We start from the raw sequence: 18,974 nt of genomic DNA on the forward strand, positions 1-18,974 counted from the left end.
TTCCTCCCGCAACAACACCTCAGTACTCCTCGATTTCAAGCACACGGCGCTGACGCTGTTGACCTTGACGAAAGGATCGGCGGCGCACTTCATCGCCGATTTCAGATCTTTGACAAGCGAGGCTTCAAGAAGACTATGTCCTTCATTTTGGAGGACGAAATTGAAATTGAAATTGGGATTGAGATTGGGATTGGGATTTGGATTTGGATTGGGTTCTCTGGAAACTTCGACGGTACTCAAAGCGGGACTTGAGATCAAGGAAGGAGGAGGGCGGAGAGATCATCTATTTCATTACTTGCTGGTGTTTTTGTTGTAGTTAATAACTTGATATTAATGGATTTTGAGTTTGAGTTCGAGTTTTGGTGGAGGTGTGGGTGTGGGTGGTGACGAAAAATGAAATTCAGGGTTTCTGCAACGTCTTCTTGGTTCTTCTTCTTCATTGCCCATTTCACAACAGGTCTGCATTGATGTTGTTGAGGCGATTTCAAAGGAGGAATTAAATTTTGTGTTAATTCGATCTGATACATTTGTGATTGTTTTGGTTGTTTTGCAATCCAAGTCTTCGTGCTTTTTCTGTTGGACTTGGAGGTGTTGAAGAGGCCATCGACCTCGCGGAGGAAGCTGATAAGGCAGCGAGTCTTCTCCTAGATCCAATGCTCGGCCCGCTTCTTCGGGGCGCGGACCTTGTGGTCCTCGCCGCAGCTGCTGGTGATGCCACCAATTAAGGCAGACTTGGGAGTTGAATAGGGTTGAATGATTTTGCAGAAACAAGTTGGACTTGGTTTTGTGTTTTAGAAGTGAATCGAACAAGGGAGAAGCTTTGCTAAAAAAAAATATTTCTCATTCTTTTTTTTTCTTGGAGTTCCTAGATCTTTCATTTCTCTTTCAAAATGGGTTTGTCGAGTTTAAGAAGATGAACAAGAATGGGTTCAAGAACATGAACAATTGAGATTTCTTTTGTTTTTTTTTTTTTTTTGCCTTTTTGCTGGGTTTGAGAAGATGAACATGAAGAAATGTTAGGATCATACTTATCGGATTGGGCTTTTTTTTTTTTTTTTTTGAGAATATATTGGATTGATCTTGGTTAATAGAAAAAGCAAAAAAAATTAGGGGCTGTGACCAGTTACCCATTTTTAGCCCAAAAAATGCCCACTTACTCCACCAAGAGTTTTTTAACCCCATTTACCCAATCTTACATCTATTGACATTTTAGCCCCTGTTAATTAAATTAAAACTCATCCATCTCTTATCAGTCTCTCTCTCCTTCCCAAACTCTCTCTCTCTCCCCCCGATCTCCACCTCCACTCTCTCTCTCTCTCTCTCTCTCTCTCTCTCTCTCTCTCTCTCTCTCTCTCTCTCTCTCTCTCCTCCCCATGATCTCCACCTCCGGTCTGTCTCTCTCTCTCTGATCGCCGCGCCGGAGATGCAGTCCAAATCTGAACACGACGATGAAGCTCCAGTCGGCGATCCAACGTTCTCGTCGCCGTTCGATTGATCGGCGATCCAGCCACTTCAACGTCCTCGTCGCAGTTCATCGGCAATGTGTCTACTGCCCCTAACGCTGCCCCTAAACCCTAAACTTAACACGAAGACATTATTTGGGGGCAGTAATGTGTCTACTGCCCCCCACTAAACTATTATTACTGCCCCCCACTAAACCATTAAAACTTGCCCCAGTTTTGTGAAGGGTTCTGACTTCGTATGAAGACATTATTTGGGGGCAGTAATGTGTCTACTGCCCCCCACTAAACCATTAAAACTTGCACCAATTAAGTGAAGGGTTCTGACTTCGTATGAAGACATTATTTGAAGGCAGTAATGTGTCTACTGCCCCCCACTAAACCATTAAAACTTGCACCAGTTTCAAGGATTCACAGTGTATTGCACTTTATCACAAACAAATCAACAAGAGATGATTACTGTCTCCTAAGAAAGACATTATTGGGTGGCACTAATGTGTCTACTGCCCCCCAATAGACCATCAAACATTACACCGCTTCCTATGTTTCGCAGATTATACAAGTTATTCACACTCAAAACAACAGATAATGTCTAAAAACCCACATTATGAGGGTCAATATTCTGTCTACTGCCCCCCACTAGACTGACACAAACAACACAATTTTTTTCATTTATCAACTACTGCAATTTAACACTACATTTACTTTGGAATAGCAGTTTTCAGTCCGTCAATAAATAAAGCAGTCATCATTGGCCCCCAATACAAAGTCTACTGGGGGGCACTAATGTTACAACTTTTATGGTTATGACTGCACAATAGCAGATAGCCATTTTCAGTCCGTCGTCGATTCCTTCAGAAGGTCAACCCCGGCCTCGCCGAGCTTCTCAGCGACGAGGACCGTCGGCTTGGCGTCGAGCCTGGCAGCGGAGAGCACGACGACGAGTTTCGGCGCGGCGATGGCTAGAGCAGGCGTCGTGGGCGACCTGCCGGAGGGATGGAGGGAGGGAGAGAGAGATCTGACGTCTTCTGGAGAGAGAGAGAGAGAGAGAGAGAGAGAGAGAGATAGAGAAATCGGTGAGGGGGGAGGAGAGAGAAATCGGTGAGGGGGAGAGAGAGAGAGAGAGAAACTGAGAGTAGAGAGATTGAAGGAGAGGGCAAAAAAGTCCCAAAAATTAATAAAAAGAATTAATTGGGTAAAGGGGAAATAATCCCTTAGAGTGTTTTGGGTAAATGGGGTTTAAAAACTCTTAGTCGGGCAAGTGGACACATTTTAAGCTAAAATTGGGTAAATGAGCATTTTCCCAAAAAATTAATCATCTTTTATTTTCAATATAATAAATTATTATGTTTTTATTTTAAATTTTAAATTTATTCATTTAGGATTTGATGGAGTGGAAAAGTTTTTTTTGCCCTCATTTTCGGCCTCACATGCTTCAGACGTGACTCGAACTGACGGAGCCGTGACGGAAAGTTGATGTAGGTACTACGTTGACAAGAAAATATAAGTCTAGGTATCACATTGATACGTTTGAAAGTTCAGGTATCATTTTGACAATCCTCAGAGTCTCCAGACACTGTTCGTGCATTTTTCCCTTTAAGATTTGATGGAGTGGAAAAGTCTTTTTTGCCCTCATTTTCGGCCTCACATGCGTCACACGTGACTCGAACTGACGGAGCCGTAACGGAAAGTTGATGTAGGTACTATGTTGACAAGAAAATATAAGTCCAGGTATCACATTGATACGTTTGAAAGTTCAGGTATCATTTTGACAGTCCTCAGAGTCTCCCGACACTGTTCGTGCATTTTTCCCATAATATAATCCTAACTCAATTCTTCACAATTTCTCACTACTTGAGTTAACCCCAATAACTTCTGACAAACAAACAGTGAGGAGAGAGAGAGAGAGACTACATATTAGAAGTTGTCTCTTTAAACAATCGAAAATCAAACAACCCAAAGAACCATAAAAATTATGCATACTTCAGCCTCTAAACCCTGGCCAGAGCCAAACTTATCCAGACTCGAGCACAATCTAACCAAGCAGTTGGATTCAAATTTAGTATCCTTGATTGTCATTGACCTGGTCAATTAATCTAGAACACATTTCTCAACAAGAATTAGATGCCCTTAATTAGGTATTTAGCTGCTCAGGTGAGTCCATGGAACCAAAAATAGAAAAAAGGGATTTGATCCTTTTAGGGTTGTTGTCACGTCCTTCTGCTTCCAAGCATGAGGTAAGCGACCTCAACAGCTTATCTTAAATGACAAATTTAATTAACTTATATATTCATTTTATTGTTGCCAATCTGCCATGTCCAAAGTCTTTGTCTTTGCATCACTGATTCTCTTATCAAATATTTATTTGAGATATTTCATCAAGTAACCATCGTTTACTTGTGCAGAAGAAGAAGCTAAGAGATAAGAAACGATGTCAACCTCGAAGTGAGACCCCGTACGCTTTGGCTTAGATTTTACTTCTGTTGTACGTACCCAGAACCAAGGCATTGTGGACCGTACATTGGTTAGAAATGGAGGCATGTCAACTTGACTTAAAATTCAAAACGATATATCTTATCATTTACATCACCAATTTGTAGTATCATAAAGAAAGTACCAATCTCACGCTCTCTTTGAAACTATTCCATTGAAATTAAATATGATCATGGTCATCATCTCTATTCTCTACTGTTCCCTTCGAATTTACTATGGTGCAAGTTGCCTTGTTAATATAATTAAGGCTTAGGCATGCCAGGATTATACTAATTAACTATAGTAGCTAGTGATAATATATATCTCTCATGTCGATGTTGGGTGCGAGTTTAATTAGGGGCTGCTGGTTTATTTTCTTCAACTTTTAATCTTAATTTACTCGACTGAGTATATATATTGAGAATTAAATTTCTTAGAGTACTAATGTTAGGTGAACAAATTTTTTAAGTAGCACATGCATTTTACCTTATGTGGCAATTGATGTAGCATAAAAATCAACCTATCAGAGAATCTCATTAAATAATATATGTGACTATGATACGTGTATCAAGCACCACATAAGGTGGTATGGATGTGGTATATGAGCATTATTCATTTTCTAAACGCATAACGAGATGCTTCGGATCAAAATACTACTAGTGCTTGGGAAACTACATGAGCATGATGAAGTGGCTTCTTTGCTAGGATGAAAAAATTTCATATCAACGAAGACGATTATGTATCCTAGGCCCCGTTTGGATGGCAGGAAATCATGGTATGGAATGGGAATTAATTTCATTTTCCATTCAGATGTGCTGTTTGGTTGTAATTAAAGATTGGAAAGGAAATAAAAAATAAGATTTGACTGGAAATTGACTCCCTCATAAAGCCTGAATAGAATTACCTAGTCATGGGTGGTATTCTATTTCCATTTCCCATTGTCAAAGACAAAATTACATTAATTATCCCTCTAAAAATTTATATTCCCCACCAATATTCCTTATAAATTGATGTACTTTAATTAGTAAAAGGGCGTTATTGAAAATTATAATTCTATACACTACTAGAAATCTGTTCATAGACATCGCATGTTTTAAATCGGTCAGACTTGCCCACGATGTAAAAAAGTAATCTAACATCGTTTTACGAAAATACCGATTTAAATGTATGTCATTAACACCAGTTCTTAAAATGACCGGTGTTAAAAGTTTAGTTCGAAAATTTGCGGGAACCTATTTTTGCAAAAAATGCTAAGTTTTTAAGTGAAATGAAGAAGCGGGGACTAAAACTCAAAACTTTCACACTTAGAAAAAAAATTGCGCCCAAATAGAAACAGATGGAAAACCCTAATGTTACTCTCCCTCGACTCCTTCATTCTGAACTCCTCCCAAACTCGACCTCCATTCTGGACCCTAAGCTCACTCGAACTCGCCGCCATTCTGGAGCTCCTCATTGCTTCCTTCATCTCCCTCTCTCTCCCTCCCTAGTTTCACAAGTAGCTAGCTCACACAAATCGAGCCATGGCTCCTCCCAGTATTCTCGGTCCTCCCGAGTTCCACAAACCCTCACCCACCACCACCGCTCCGCGCGCCACCCCAACCCAAATCCAAACCCGACTCCAAACCCACCACCGGCGAATCCTTCGTGGACCTGATGGTGGCGAATTTCAACGACGTCGGAACCAAGCACGACCTCCCAATGGGCCTAACGGAGAACGGCTCTGCCACGTTTCTCTCCACCGGCAACCCCTGCCTCGATCTCTTCTTCCACGTCATCCCAAACACTCCAGGCGACTACCTCACGTCCTCACCGATGGGACTCCAATGGTGGCCAGTGTCGTGTCACTGGATTCTTCCTTTATCGCAATCACTTCATCTTCTTCACCTTCATATTCTTCTTCGTTTTTAACGAAACTAAGGCACGCGCCGAGTCTGTGACTTTGTTTTGCAGTCACGCCCTTGAGTGGGAAGAAGCACATGGCTCACACAATTGCTCACATCACTCTCGGCCTCACTCAGATTTCTTCTGTCTTTGAAGCCCCAAAGGTTTTGCTCTGCTCCGTTTCGCTGAAATATTTGGAATTTTAAAATTGCTTGGCATGTATGTGTTATTTGTATAGAGATTTTGTTATCTGGATTAGTTTTTGGTGTTAATTTTAGGAAAATAAAAATCTGATCTAGAACTACTTTGTAGTTGTTCATGATTGCTCTTATTAGTTGTTTGATTGATCTTGAGCTTTATACATGTAAAGGATCGATCTATTTTGATGTGGTGATTCGATTTTTGTGTTTATGTGATTGACTTTTGTGGAATTGAAGCTATACATAATATGTGAGCAATTTGATTTGATTGTAACTGGATTTCGTTGTGTGATGTATTGATTTGATTGTGATTTATGAAGCTCACTAGCAGAAGAGGCCTCAAACATTGCTTCCTTATATAGTGATGTTCTACAGGTAGAGGTTCTGGGCTGTTGGTTGGGCTGATTGGGAAAAGGTGAAGTTTTCAAAGGTTGAATTGCTCCCAAAAGGCTTGGAAATCCGGACTGAAGTTTTCAAATGTGAACTTTTTTATTTTTTGCGTATCTTGAACGAGGTTGAGTATGTTATACTGTTTCCACTCAATATTTGGAGTGCGAAATCTTGCCAATGTTCTCACACCTGGTTCATTTTAGCTTTACTATTGCCATTTTGGTGGGCCATACTTGTAATTTTTATGTTGATTGAGTTATATCTAGTATTGCTATGTGCTTGCTTCCTCGAAGGCTTGGAAATCCGGTTTCAATTGCTCGCAATAGGATTGGAAATCTGGTTTCTTTCACAGAAGGTATGGCCTTCAGCAATATTAGTTGCTCTGTTTTTTATTTTCCTCCAGTTCAATATTGCATGTAAAATCCTTTTCTGAACTCAACCATGCTTTGTTCTTTATTTATTCAACTCTTAAACTAAGGAGATATATCATTTGTGTTTATCTACTGGATGTGTGGTTGTAAATAGCATCATGGTCTCAGAGTTTACTGCATGATTATTTTTATTTGTTGTAAATAGGATCATGGTCTGAAAGTTACACATTTTGTTGAAAGAAGTTATTGTGCGTTTGTACTATTCTAACTTGCATCAGTTAGGATTACGAGGTTTAGGGAAATTGATATCAAAGAGGTGCCAACTTTTGCAAAAGGATCAAATTTCTCATTTTTCATTGCACATGCTGAGATTAGTATAAACCTTGTGAGTGTGCTATTTCACTTTGTTCTCTATGATTGATGATATGTTTAAACTTACAGATTTTCCTCTGCTGAACTTGCTACGAGGACTGGTATAATCTAGGTGGTTTTCAGGTAGGAGGTGGGATCAATTCAGATAATTCTTTGCAATACATAGAAGAAGGGGCTACCCACGTCATTGTCACTTCTGTGAGTTCTGTTTTTCTCCTCTTCTAAAATTGAAAAACCATGTATATTTCTTAGAACAATTGATATCAGGAAAACATTTTCTAAAACTTGTCATGGTTTTCTTGCAGTATGTATTTAATAATGGGCAAAACCTTGAAAGGCTTAAAGATCTTGTTCGTGTTGTTGGAAAAGAAAGGCTTGTTTTAGACCTTAGCTGTAGAAAGAGGGTATGAAGTTATCCAGAATTATACGTCTTATGTCCTTCATTTGTTCACTTTCTTTACGAGGCTAAGCAGTCTCATTAGACTACGTATTCTTGAGCAGTTTTAATTATTGCCTTTGAAATATCAGTTTATTAAAACTCAGATCATATTATGAATGCTAGAACACAGTGGACGAGTTTTGCAGCAAGCTACTGGAACTATTGTATTTTTTTTTTCTTTAAGCATTTTCAAGTACCATGTTTAATATATAATAGGCTTTTGTGCTTTAGCCTAATAAGCAACTGTCACACATTCGCCATCTCATTAATTTAGATTTGGCTTACCAAGAGTCGAAGTAGTTTAGATTGAAAAGATTTGGCTTATTGCTGCTTTTTCCGTTAGTTTTAGGCAGTGTTTGGTGAGACTTCTTCTGATAATCAACTAGCAGAAGAACATATGTATAGCTGGTTTGACTTTTGAAGATGATCCAGTCGATAAAAGTGAAAAGCTGGAACGAGATGGGAAACAATGGGTTGATATGTGCTCTTCAAGGTGTTATGTACCCAGAGTGCATGATAATGTCCTGCTGCAAAAGTGGCTATGTGAGAATAATACAAAACGTTTTCTTTAGCATAATTTACCCCAACCTAACACTGGCTGACCTGAATAAAGAACTGTTCAGTAATTGGTGCTAGGGTAGGTATTCACAATCTGGTCAGTTCAAGTGTGTTTATTATACAAATAAATAAAAGCACATTTATGTAGATTATGTTAAATTTCTACTTGTTTCTGACTATATCAGGAGCTCAGTTAAGGCCCTGGAAGTCTCTCATTTTGCTAGTTACTGATGTCACTGAAAACATGTGCATATAAGTATACCATTTTTCTTGTGCTCCTTGAATCCTGTTTTCTTTTTCTTTTTCTTTTTATGGAGAAGAGTGCTCCTTGAATCCTTAAGCCTGATACTCTTAACTTTCATTTTATCTTGTGCTTTACAGATTATGAAAATAATGTTTCTGAATACAGGGTTTGTGCATCTGGCTTCTGTTATCCTTATTCTTATCTTTTCCCATCAAGTTCTTTATATGGGCAGTTTTATTATACTGTTTTCCTATGATACATCATAACTGCTTCTTGGAGTTGTTGTGATAGTGTTTTTTTTTTTTTTTTTCTTTTTCTCTTTTTTTCTTTTCTCTGTGATAGCTTCTCTGAGCGTTTATATAATTCGCTAGTATGTGATTTTCATTGTTATATCAAGAATCAGTTCAAATTGGAGCTAGTCTTATGGTTGCTCAGAATTATACTGAAATGTTCAACCAATGATACTTAAATTCAAATAATAAGTGATGCATTTTGAAATCCACAATCAGAAATTACGCAAGCATATATATTTGGCTGATTGTAAAGTTGCTCAAATGACATGGCATGTTAGCATTCTTCTTGTAGTTTGTCCCCTAAGTAGTGGTAAAATTAACAATAGCATTCTGCTGCCTATCAATGTTACTGCAGATCACTATCTTCTCTTTGATTTTCCAACACCAGGAATATTATCATGAAACTCATAAAGAAGTTAAACCTCAGGTTATGATTATATTCTTCTTTTGTGATATTGTTGCTTTGACCATTCACCATGACCATGAATGATTGATGTGCCTTCTGCTCTTCATTTGGTTGGCTTCCTGATTTTCTGCAGTTGGCTGCAACGCATTTAGTTGATGCCCATATATGCAGTGACGTTGCAAATTATGTTACTGCATTTCTTCTTTTTTATCAACCATGATACATATGGAGCTCCCACACATAAATGTCTTCTCTAAGATTGATTTGATACATAACTATGGAAGCTAGGTAATGGCTGCAGCTGTCTTCCCTTTTTTTTCTTTTTCCCTTTGCTTACACATGACTTGCAATGTAACTGTGTGGAAAGGTGATATGGGATTATGGGGTTTTGCTGCATTTGGAAAACGAGTTTGCTTGCAATTTCATGTCTTTGCTTTTGACACAGGTACTTGCATGAACTTCTTACTCAAAGAGATGAATTTGACACCATTGCTTTGTTGATCCGGCATCTACATATAATTGTCAAAGAGACGACTTTGTACGTATTGAAGTGGCTGATTATATACAGAGTTTGGCTACCAACATGATTTTGAGTAAGACTAGTTTTTGCTTTGAAGCAAAGTTTGGTGTTGAACTTTTGTAGTTGGTTGCTAATATGTTTATAGGCTAGCCTTTGTAGGTTTTGGGGTTTTATTTTGTGAATTATGTAGAATCATGAATGAAGATGAGAAAATTAATGGAAAGCCCCAATTTTTGAATGATGAGAATGTATTTCAAAATATTTTCCCACCAGCAGCAGCTAGATGATTATTTGCACATCATTCTTATATATATGAACTGATGTATATAAATGGGGAACAAAACAATAATGACAGAAAATGATGTCAATTCAGAGATTAGAAATCAGTACCTAAAACTGGACTGATGTCTCATGAATATCAACATATCGAAATGTCACCCCAAAATCGATGTACACAAAATCAATGCACATCGATATCTAAACACCAGACCGTTATCTAGTGTCAACGTACAAATCAGCTGTTATAAAGTAAACCGATTTACCATGAAATACAGGACATCGGTTTTGAAAAATAGAAATGATGTCTACAAAACTACTAGACATCGTTTCAACTAACGAAAAGCGATGTTCCTAGTAACATAAAACATCATTCTTAATAGATTAACTGATGTTGCCTAAAGGTACATACATCGTTCTCTGGAGAATAAGACAGCAAGATGCACGTAAAAATGGACACGAACAAACAAATTTTTTTAGAGACTGATGTCTACGAGTGTATTAGACATCATTTCTGAAATTGTAATCGATTTAAATGTTCACTTAGGTATTGTTTGAGATATACTTTATTAAGCATAAAATGTGAAAATATGAAGAATTAGACATACCTAACATACAAAAATATGATGATTATAACGATTATACATCGATTTGTTTTTTAGAATCGATGTTGGTTGTTGTCTGGGACATCGGTTAAAAACGCGCTTATACTGATGTCTATATCTTTCTCTACACTCACTAAGACATCGGTCGAAAATTAGTTTAACATCGGTTCTGGGCTGATGTCTATGAACAAAATTCTAGTAGTGATATTTCATTCTTATGACTTACCAAACACTACAATAGAAATGAAAAATTAATTCCAAAATTTAATTTCTAGTAATATGTTTGGACACATGGAAATACCAAATCATATTCCATTTCATATCCGTCTGGAAAGGAAAATAAATCCTTTTCCAATTTTGACATTCCAGCTATCCAAACGGGGCCCTAGTGTTTTAACACAAGATTTGCATGCATTAAGTAGAATTATCAACTAAAGGGCTAGTTTAACCAAATATTGAAATATGTGTACTGTTTTGGAAGATTAACAACGCTAGCTAGTATGCTTCTAACACTAGCTAGCACCATTTGAAGTCTGGATGTCTCCCATATTTTGAGCATAAAAGAGATCATACGTAATACTTCCATATTGATTACGCGGTACATATTCTCATTTCTCTTGATGATCTTCTATATATCAAATTCTAATTTGGATATCTTGTATCTTTTATTATTGGTACATACTCTCGTTTACACTTTTACTGTCACTAGCTTCCGTCAACACATATAAATGTTGTGTAGATTATGCAAAGAAACAACGACCTTAAATGAGATCAAGTATGTTTTAAAACAGGGTGCAAAACATTTCAACTAGCAGAAGCTGTCGACATGTCCACATTCAAGTTTGCTGATTGAACTTGTTTATTGGGTTGGTTAATTAACTAGCTATATAGCTTAGCTAATGTGCTTATCAGCTTATGCATAAACTAATGACTAACTCCATGGTTGACCAAAAAAAAAAATACAAAAAACAAAACCTATATATATATATATATATATGCTACACTAAGGATGTCCTTAGTTTTTCTTAGGTACGAATTTCCGGTTTTCACCCACTTTCCGATCAAATTTTCACATCTTAACCTTTCAGTTTTTAGGTCCTAATGTATAGATCACCTCTGCAAAATTTCAGCCAAATTAGTGATCGTTAAGGCATCCAAAACTGCAAATTACAACAATGTAAACGAACGGTTCCGGTTCGACAGATTCGGTTCGTTCGTGTAAATTGCAGTTTTGGACGCCTTAACGATCACCAAATTGGCTGAAATTTTGCAGAGGTGATCCATACATTAGGACCTAAAAACTGAACGGTTAAGATGTGAAAATGTGATCGGAAAGTGGGTGAAAACAGTAAATCCGTTCCATAAGAAAAACTAAGGACATTCTTACCTGAGAAAAATCCTATATATATATATATATATATATATATATATATATATATATATATATACACAGATCTTATCCAGAGTGAGGCCTCGCTCTGAAATTAAAGTGCGAGGTTAGAGTTTAGGGTCACTTTTCAGTCGCATATCCACATCTCGACCGTTCAGTTTTTAGGTATTAATGTATAGATCATCTCTGCAAACTTTCAGCTAAATTGATAGTCACTAAGGCATTGGTAACTGCCTTAAAACTAGTACGGTCCAGGTTTGACAGATTCAGTTCGTCCATTGGTTTATGATTATCAATTTGGCTGAAATTTTGTAGAGATGATCTATACATTAGTACCTAAAAACTGAACGGTCGAGATGTGGATGTGCGACCGAAAAGTGACCATAAACTCCAACCTCGCACTTTAATTTCAAAGCGAGGTCTCGCTCTGGATAGGGACTGATATATATATATATATATATATATATATATATATATATATATATATATATATATATATATATATATATATACACACATACCTATATATATATAATTGTAAATATCTACATGGTCACCTACTTTAATGACGTTGGTGGACGAAATCTAACAATATTTTGTTTTTGGTCAGAAATCTAACAAAATTAATAGTGTAAGTTGTTGCAACTTGCTTGGCTGAATATGTAATATTTTATGCCGCCTAAAGCAATCTAGCGGTAGTTAACTTCGTGTTTCTTAATCTGTTTCATAATTAATTAGCAGTACAATGTGTTTATGTATTTCTTTTTTGACTAATAATCACTAACATGCCAAAGTTATAGGTTCTCATAAATAAATTAACTAATTTGAATAAACTAATTATATAGTAGCCATTAAACTTAATAACCACAATTTATTTCATTAAAAGCGAAGATTACAAATAATGACTATTAAATACCGATAAAAAAGAATGTAACTATCAAAGTAACTACCTTTTCAATAAATAAAAAATAAAAGAGATTTTGTCCATTTACCCAATTTCTAGGGATTTTTTCCCTCTTACCCCATTAAGTTTTTTTAATTCCCTCTTACACAATACACTCTAAGGGAGTCTTCCCTAATACCCCATTAAGATTTTTTTTTTTTGTTTTTAATTTTTTTAATACCATTTTACCCCTCACCCCTTTGTTACTTAGAGAGAGAGAGAGAAAATGGAAGAGAGAGAAACTATAGGAGACTTCGCCGGAGCCCGTCACCGGCCGCCGGAATCTGGTCACCGGTCGCCAGAATCCGGCCAACTTTCGCCGGAATCCGGTCGCCGGCTGCCGCCCAACGGAATTTGCTGAAAATCTCACCGGAAAGTTTTTTTGCCCCCAATAGACATCTATTGCCCCCTAATAGAGGGGCAATAGACGTCTATTACCCCCCAATAGATGTCTATTGCCCCCCAATAGAACTTTCGTTTGCCGGAATGAAAATTAATCTTCCTAAAATTAGACAAATAAAACTTTAATTAACGAAAAAAAAAAGAGATTACATCAATTTAAAACATCTATTGCCCCGCAATAGACGTCTATTGCCCCGCAATAGACGTCTATTGCCCCCCAATAGTCGTCTATTGACCCTCAATAAAACCTTTTTTTCTTTCTTTCTGGGCTTCTGCCACATTTTACCACAAAAAAAAAACAAAAAAAAACTCATCTTGGGCACCCAGAGAAAAGCTTTGGGCACCCAATCACCAATCTCACCTGCAGAGATGCTCGACTCAGGCCACAACCCATTTTCACTGTCGTCTAAACCCGGACGGCGTTGTCAAGCGCGTCACCTACGAGCAGACCTGTGGCCACGCGTCGCCCTACCTCATCTACGTCGACCACGACCACCGCGACATAGTCCTCGCCATCCGGGGGCTCAATCTGGTGAAGGAGAGCGACTACAAGTTGCTGCTGGATAACAAGCTCGGAATGCAGATGTTCGACGGCGGCTACGTCCACCATGACCTCTTGAAGTCCGCCATTTGGTTGCTTAACGACGGCGGCGAGACTCTGAAGAGACTTTGATTTTGATCTTTGGCTGTCGAAGGCGAAACCATCTGAAACCGGAATCGGAATCGGAATCTTCCAATGAGAGTTGCTGTGCTTCTGCCCGTGTTTCGATGACAACCACTAGTCCACCACCAGACTTCCGACGACGTGGACCGGTCCTGCTCATCTCCTCGACCTAAATCCTGTTTCGACGCGGCGCTGGAGTTAGAGATCAGAGAGAGAGAGGGAGACCGAAGGTGGAGATTGGGGAAAGAGAGAGGAGAGAGAGAGATCTGAGGCAGAGATCGGGGAAGAGAGAGGAGAGGAGAGAGAGGCATAAAATGTAATTCATTAATTAGATTGAGGGCAGAATAGTCATTTTTCTTTAAATTGGGTTAGTGGGAATAAAAATCTGTTGCTGGGGTAAGTAGGATAATTTTTGCTCATTTTTGAGCTTTTGGTCAATGACCCAAAATAAAAAAATAACTGCAGATACTCATTTGGTGATAACACACAAATGAATGAATATGGCTAAATTACACTACCGACGCCAATCACCTATTTACGAGTCACAGAGACCACACTCTTTGAAGCACTATAAACAGTTGTCACGAAAAACCATCAAGGATATCCACCGTGCCAATTTGATCACAAACCAACAAAGACGACGGATATCACACACAAATAGAGTTTACAAAGAAGTACCCACCCTAGAGTTTACTTGAAGAAAGTGTTGAAGAACAAGTTGAGGAGAACACCAAAGAAGGTGCTTGAAAAACGTCGAAGACGTTGAGATTGAAAACAAAGAGCCTCTTTGCAAGGATGACTAGAGTTTGGCAAAGCCATAAATGATACGGAGATCCCATGAGATGCCATAGAGATCGAGTAGAAAACCTAGCAGAGCAAACTCTAATTTTTTTATTATTATTTGTTTAGCCATTAATAGAGAGTCACATGGTGCATAATCATGTAATGTTATATTAGGTTTAAAACTTTTAATTTGAGATTCACTATTCTAGACCCTAACTAGTGAATATGTGTAAATATCTATCAATTGATTACGAATTTCAATGACATAGAATCATATCCCAAAACTTTTTTTTTTTTTTTTCAATTATATATGTCCCTCGAATCTTGATTTTGCGAGTGGTTTTCTAGTGTCACCATACATTGCACCTCGAATCTTTGTTTCCCATCCCATGAAAAAGGCATGGAATTGATGTTTCAATCACTCGATCCACTCCATGCATGATCACCAAACTAAAGCCTCAATTTCCTCACAGGCCATTCTTCCTATTTATAATTTTGAGCAGCTTTTCGTACACGTACCATCTTAATTAGATATTGTAATCTGACTTTATTCAGGAAGAGTAAGTCAGTAACCGATCTCGAATACCGTACAGTTGTCAACTGGATACGTAGTCAGTTAGATAAGCACAGCAGCTACCAAGTTGCCAAAATGATCGATATCAGCGAACATTTCAATTCAATCCCAACTCCTATTTCACTTTTGGCACGTACATTGATTCTGCATTTCACATTCAATACACAAACCACACGTTCTAACTGAAATGTGTGCCCAAATGTCAACGCTAAACCTCGCTAGCGACAACTCTCTCTTCCTCTCATAACCCATTTATAAATAATCTCAGCACACAGATAGTTAGCATCAGTACTCTCTCCATCTCTCTCTCCTTCTCCTTCTCTTTGTCTTTGTCTTTGTCTTTCTCTCTCTGTCTCTCCCAATTCTCAAATCACCCAGAGAGAGAGGCGGCAGAGATTATGAAGCTCATTTGGTCCCCAGAAACAGCTTCTAAAGCTTACCTAGACACTGTCAAATCAGTAAGTATTGTCTATCTAGTTGAAGTTCGAGCTTATTTACAGGTTCTGTACTATTTAAGTTTGAGCTTATATATCGATCTCACAACTAATTGATTCTTCTGTTATTCTGTTGCAGTGTGAGAAATTTAGAGAATCTGGTGTTGCCGAGCTGCTCTCTGCGATGGCGGCCGGCTGGAACGCGAAGCTGATCGTCGAGGCGTGGTCCTACGGCGATCCGATCGCCACCAGCCTAGGCCTGGCCACGGCCGCCCGCCACACGTGCGGACGGCACGTCTGCATAGTCCCGGACGAACGTTCGAGGATGGAGTACTTAAAGGCCATGCGTAACGCACCAATACAGCCCGAGGTGGTGGTCGGGGAGGCCGAGGCGGCGACGACAGGAGTTGATTTCTTGGTGGTTGACTGCAGCCGGAGGGAGTTCGCTAGGGTTTTAAGGAGAGCCAAGGTGAGCCCTAGAGGGGCGGTTTTCGCATGCAAGAATGCTTGGCAGAGAAACGTTTCGGGGTTCAGATGGCATGGTGTGGTGGAGAGGGGGACGCGTGTGGTGAGGTCGGTGTTTTTGCCGGTGGGAAAAGGGTTGGATATTGCCCATATAGGGTACGGCGGCGGAACTGTGGGGTCGATAGGTACAATTAGGAAGGGTCCTGGCCGTTGGATCAAGCATATTGACCACCGGTCCGGCGAGGAGCACTTGTTCCGAGAGTGAGTAGTTTCCGATCAGTGATCTCATGACTTATCAGAGGGTCTGAATTAGATGTGTAATATAGGGGTGAAGTAATGCAAAAGTGAATTGATTGGTGCTTGAAAAATAAATAAATCTACAAGCAGCTAACAGTTCACTTTTTCTGTTATCCTGTGTCACAACAGTTCTTACTTCGTTTTTATTGTTATAAACTGATTTGTAGTTATAATTAGAGAAAAATGCACCAACAGTATCCAAACACTTTGAAGACTGTCAAAGTGATACATGAACGTTAAAACTTATCAATGTGATACCTGGACTTATATTTTCTTGTCAACATAGTACCTAGCTACGTTAACTTTCTGTCACGGTGCCGTCATTTATGACCACGTGTGATACACGTGAGGCCGAAAATGAGGACAAAAAAGACTTTTACTTCATCAAATCCTAATTGAATAAATTAAAAATTAAAAATTAAAACTGAATAAATTATTATATTGAAAATAAAAGTTGAATAATTTTTTTTGCTTTGTTCTATTAACCAAGATCCCAATCTAATACAATTCAAAAAAAAAAAAAATCCGAATCCAATCATCATGATTGGATATTATCCCCATCAACACGAGCAATTCTTCAGTGACAGCAACAAAGATAAGTAGTTGAACTAGATATTGTTCATGTTCATCTTCTCAAACCCAGCAAAAAAAAAAAAGGAATCCTAGCAATTGTTCATTTTCTTAACCTGTTCATGTTCATCTTCACAAACTCGACAAACCCATTTTCCCATTTTAGAAGAGAAATTGGAAGATCTGGGAATTACCAAGAACCAAAAAGATCGAAAAGTCGAAAACCCATTGCTGCTCGAGATCGTTATGCTTCTCATGCTCGGCGAGAAGTGAAGTTGCACCGTCACTACTATAAAAAGGTCATCAGACGACGATGGATTTGTGTTGTGTGATGACCAAGCTCACCGTGGTCTAAGTGAGTGTTGTGTGATTGAAAAATCAGACAACGGTGATTTCACCGTTGTGTGATAGTACTTTGCTCAACAGAATACTTGTTTCCGTTGTGTGAATTCTACGCAGGCATGTGTCTGGCATGGCATGAGCGAGGATGCCGCGGCACAGTCAGACAACAGAAAATGAAATTTGCCGTTGTCTGAGATTCATAACACACAACAGATATAACTCATTCTTTGTTGTCTGAGATTCATAACACACAACAAATATAACTCATTCTTTGTTGTCTGAGATTCATAACACACAACAGATATAACTCATTCTTTGTTGTCTGAGAATAATAACACACAACAGTTATAATTCTTTCTTTGTTGTCTGAGATAAGTAACACACAACCGAAGTGAAATTATCTCCCTTGTCTGTTGATCAGTCAGACAACAGAGATGATTTGATTTCTGTTGTGTGATATTAATCTCAAACAACAGAATTTGTTTTCACACAACAAAATCTTTGTATCAACCATTGTGTGAGCAATGTAAGGTTTTTTGTTTGAGCTTGGTTCTCACAACATTATTTGGAGTTGTTGTTTGTTCATTATGTAATTCATACTTGGAATCTCTTTCCAAAAATAATGCTCCATATTACCATATAAAACCACACTAATCCATATCATTCAAGTAGCATTTTTCAAACATCCAAACATTCATGTTACTTGATAATATACCAAACAAGAAAGCATTCCTAGCTGCTACCTACACATGAATCAAAAGCATCCCTAGCTATTCCTAGCTGCTGGCTAGACCCATGAATCAAACTTGGTAGCTCACATGCTGAAAGGAGGTAATCCACAGTACTTGCTTCTTAAGCTCTAAGATCCCACTCCAACTCATTTATGTTGCTTCTTGAGCTTTGGATTATTACAGCAGAGGAGGTATCCTTGGTTATGCTTCTGATGTCTTCCTTCCCAGTCCTCACTCTCATATACCGGCATAGTCTTTGTGTCATATGAAAAAGGACTAGGAATAACCCTGCAAGTTGGACAACTCAAATGAGTTATCGAATCAGTATGTGCTATAAAAAACAAAAAAACAAAAAAACAAAAACAAATCAGAGAGAACACAAAGACATAATCAAAGAGAACACAAAGAACCAATAAGTAAATAGAGGTATACAAACTCTCTGTTTTCCCCCAGAAAGATTTAATCTTTGAAATCTTAAACTGAAGCAAGTAAGCAACTTGTTAATTAGGTGCGAATGAGAGATTTAGGGGTGGGTGCAGTCCTTAAATTCATAAAGCAGCCCATATCGTTTGTTCCTCCACAATTCTTGATTTATTCTCCCTACAGAACCACCAAGATCGACCACCGTATTAGCTTATAACTCCTTATCAAAGAGAAAATTTATGATTTCTTATCACTATTGAAAATGCACATATGGAATTAAAAAAACAAAAGCAACTGTGATGTGAACTAATCAAGGAATCTAGTAGTTTCAATATAATCTCAAGAAAACTGCAGCAAGAAAATTCGATTCGGATAGGCAAGCAAGAAAACTCATCCCTGCTCAACTCATTGCCTAAGCAGCTACTCACAATACTGTGATGAATTTTTTTTAAGATTTTACTTCTACACA

General features: G+C 38.2%; 1 protein-coding gene and 2 long non-coding RNA genes across 3 annotated transcripts; all 3 read left to right on the forward strand.

Moving 5' to 3' along the window:
- The first annotated feature begins 6,512 nt into the window (after window positions 1–6,512).
- Window positions 6,513–7,723, forward strand: LOC133714345 (uncharacterized). Its single transcript, XR_009848616.1, has 3 exons — window positions 6,513–6,758; window positions 7,216–7,344; window positions 7,452–7,723. It is a non-coding gene; the product is annotated as an uncharacterized LOC133714345 (long non-coding RNA).
- Window positions 7,724–8,857: 1,134 nt separating this feature from the next.
- LOC133714053 (uncharacterized) lies at window positions 8,858–9,852 on the forward strand. The gene is made up of 2 exons (XR_009848410.1): window positions 8,858–9,374; window positions 9,532–9,852. It is a non-coding gene; the product is annotated as an uncharacterized LOC133714053 (long non-coding RNA).
- Window positions 9,853–15,468: 5,616 nt separating this feature from the next.
- On the forward strand, window positions 15,469–16,550 carry LOC133717954 (uncharacterized). The gene is made up of 2 exons (XM_062144730.1): window positions 15,469–15,701; window positions 15,817–16,550. The coding sequence occupies exons 1-2, from the start codon at window positions 15,642–15,644 to the stop codon at window positions 16,405–16,407; spliced, it is 651 nt and encodes a 216-aa protein (XP_062000714.1). The 5' UTR covers window positions 15,469–15,641; the 3' UTR covers window positions 16,408–16,550.
- The last annotated feature ends 2,424 nt before the right edge of the window (window positions 16,551–18,974 follow it).

This window comes from Rosa rugosa, chromosome 6 (genome assembly GCF_958449725.1).
Source record: "Rosa rugosa chromosome 6, drRosRugo1.1, whole genome shotgun sequence".
NCBI lineage: Eukaryota > Viridiplantae > Streptophyta > Magnoliopsida > Rosales > Rosaceae > Rosa > Rosa rugosa.

What these genes read in the sequence shown, in the direction of transcription:
- LOC133717954 (XM_062144730.1), top strand. Translation starts at nt 15,642, where the DNA reads ATGAAGCTCATTTGGTCCCCAGAAACAGCTTCTAAAGCTTACCTAGAC. An exon ending in ACCTAGACACTGTCAAATCA is followed by an intron (nt 15,702 to 15,816) that starts GTAAGTATTGTC and finishes ATTCTGTTGCAG; the next exon opens with TGTGAGAAATTTAGAGAATC.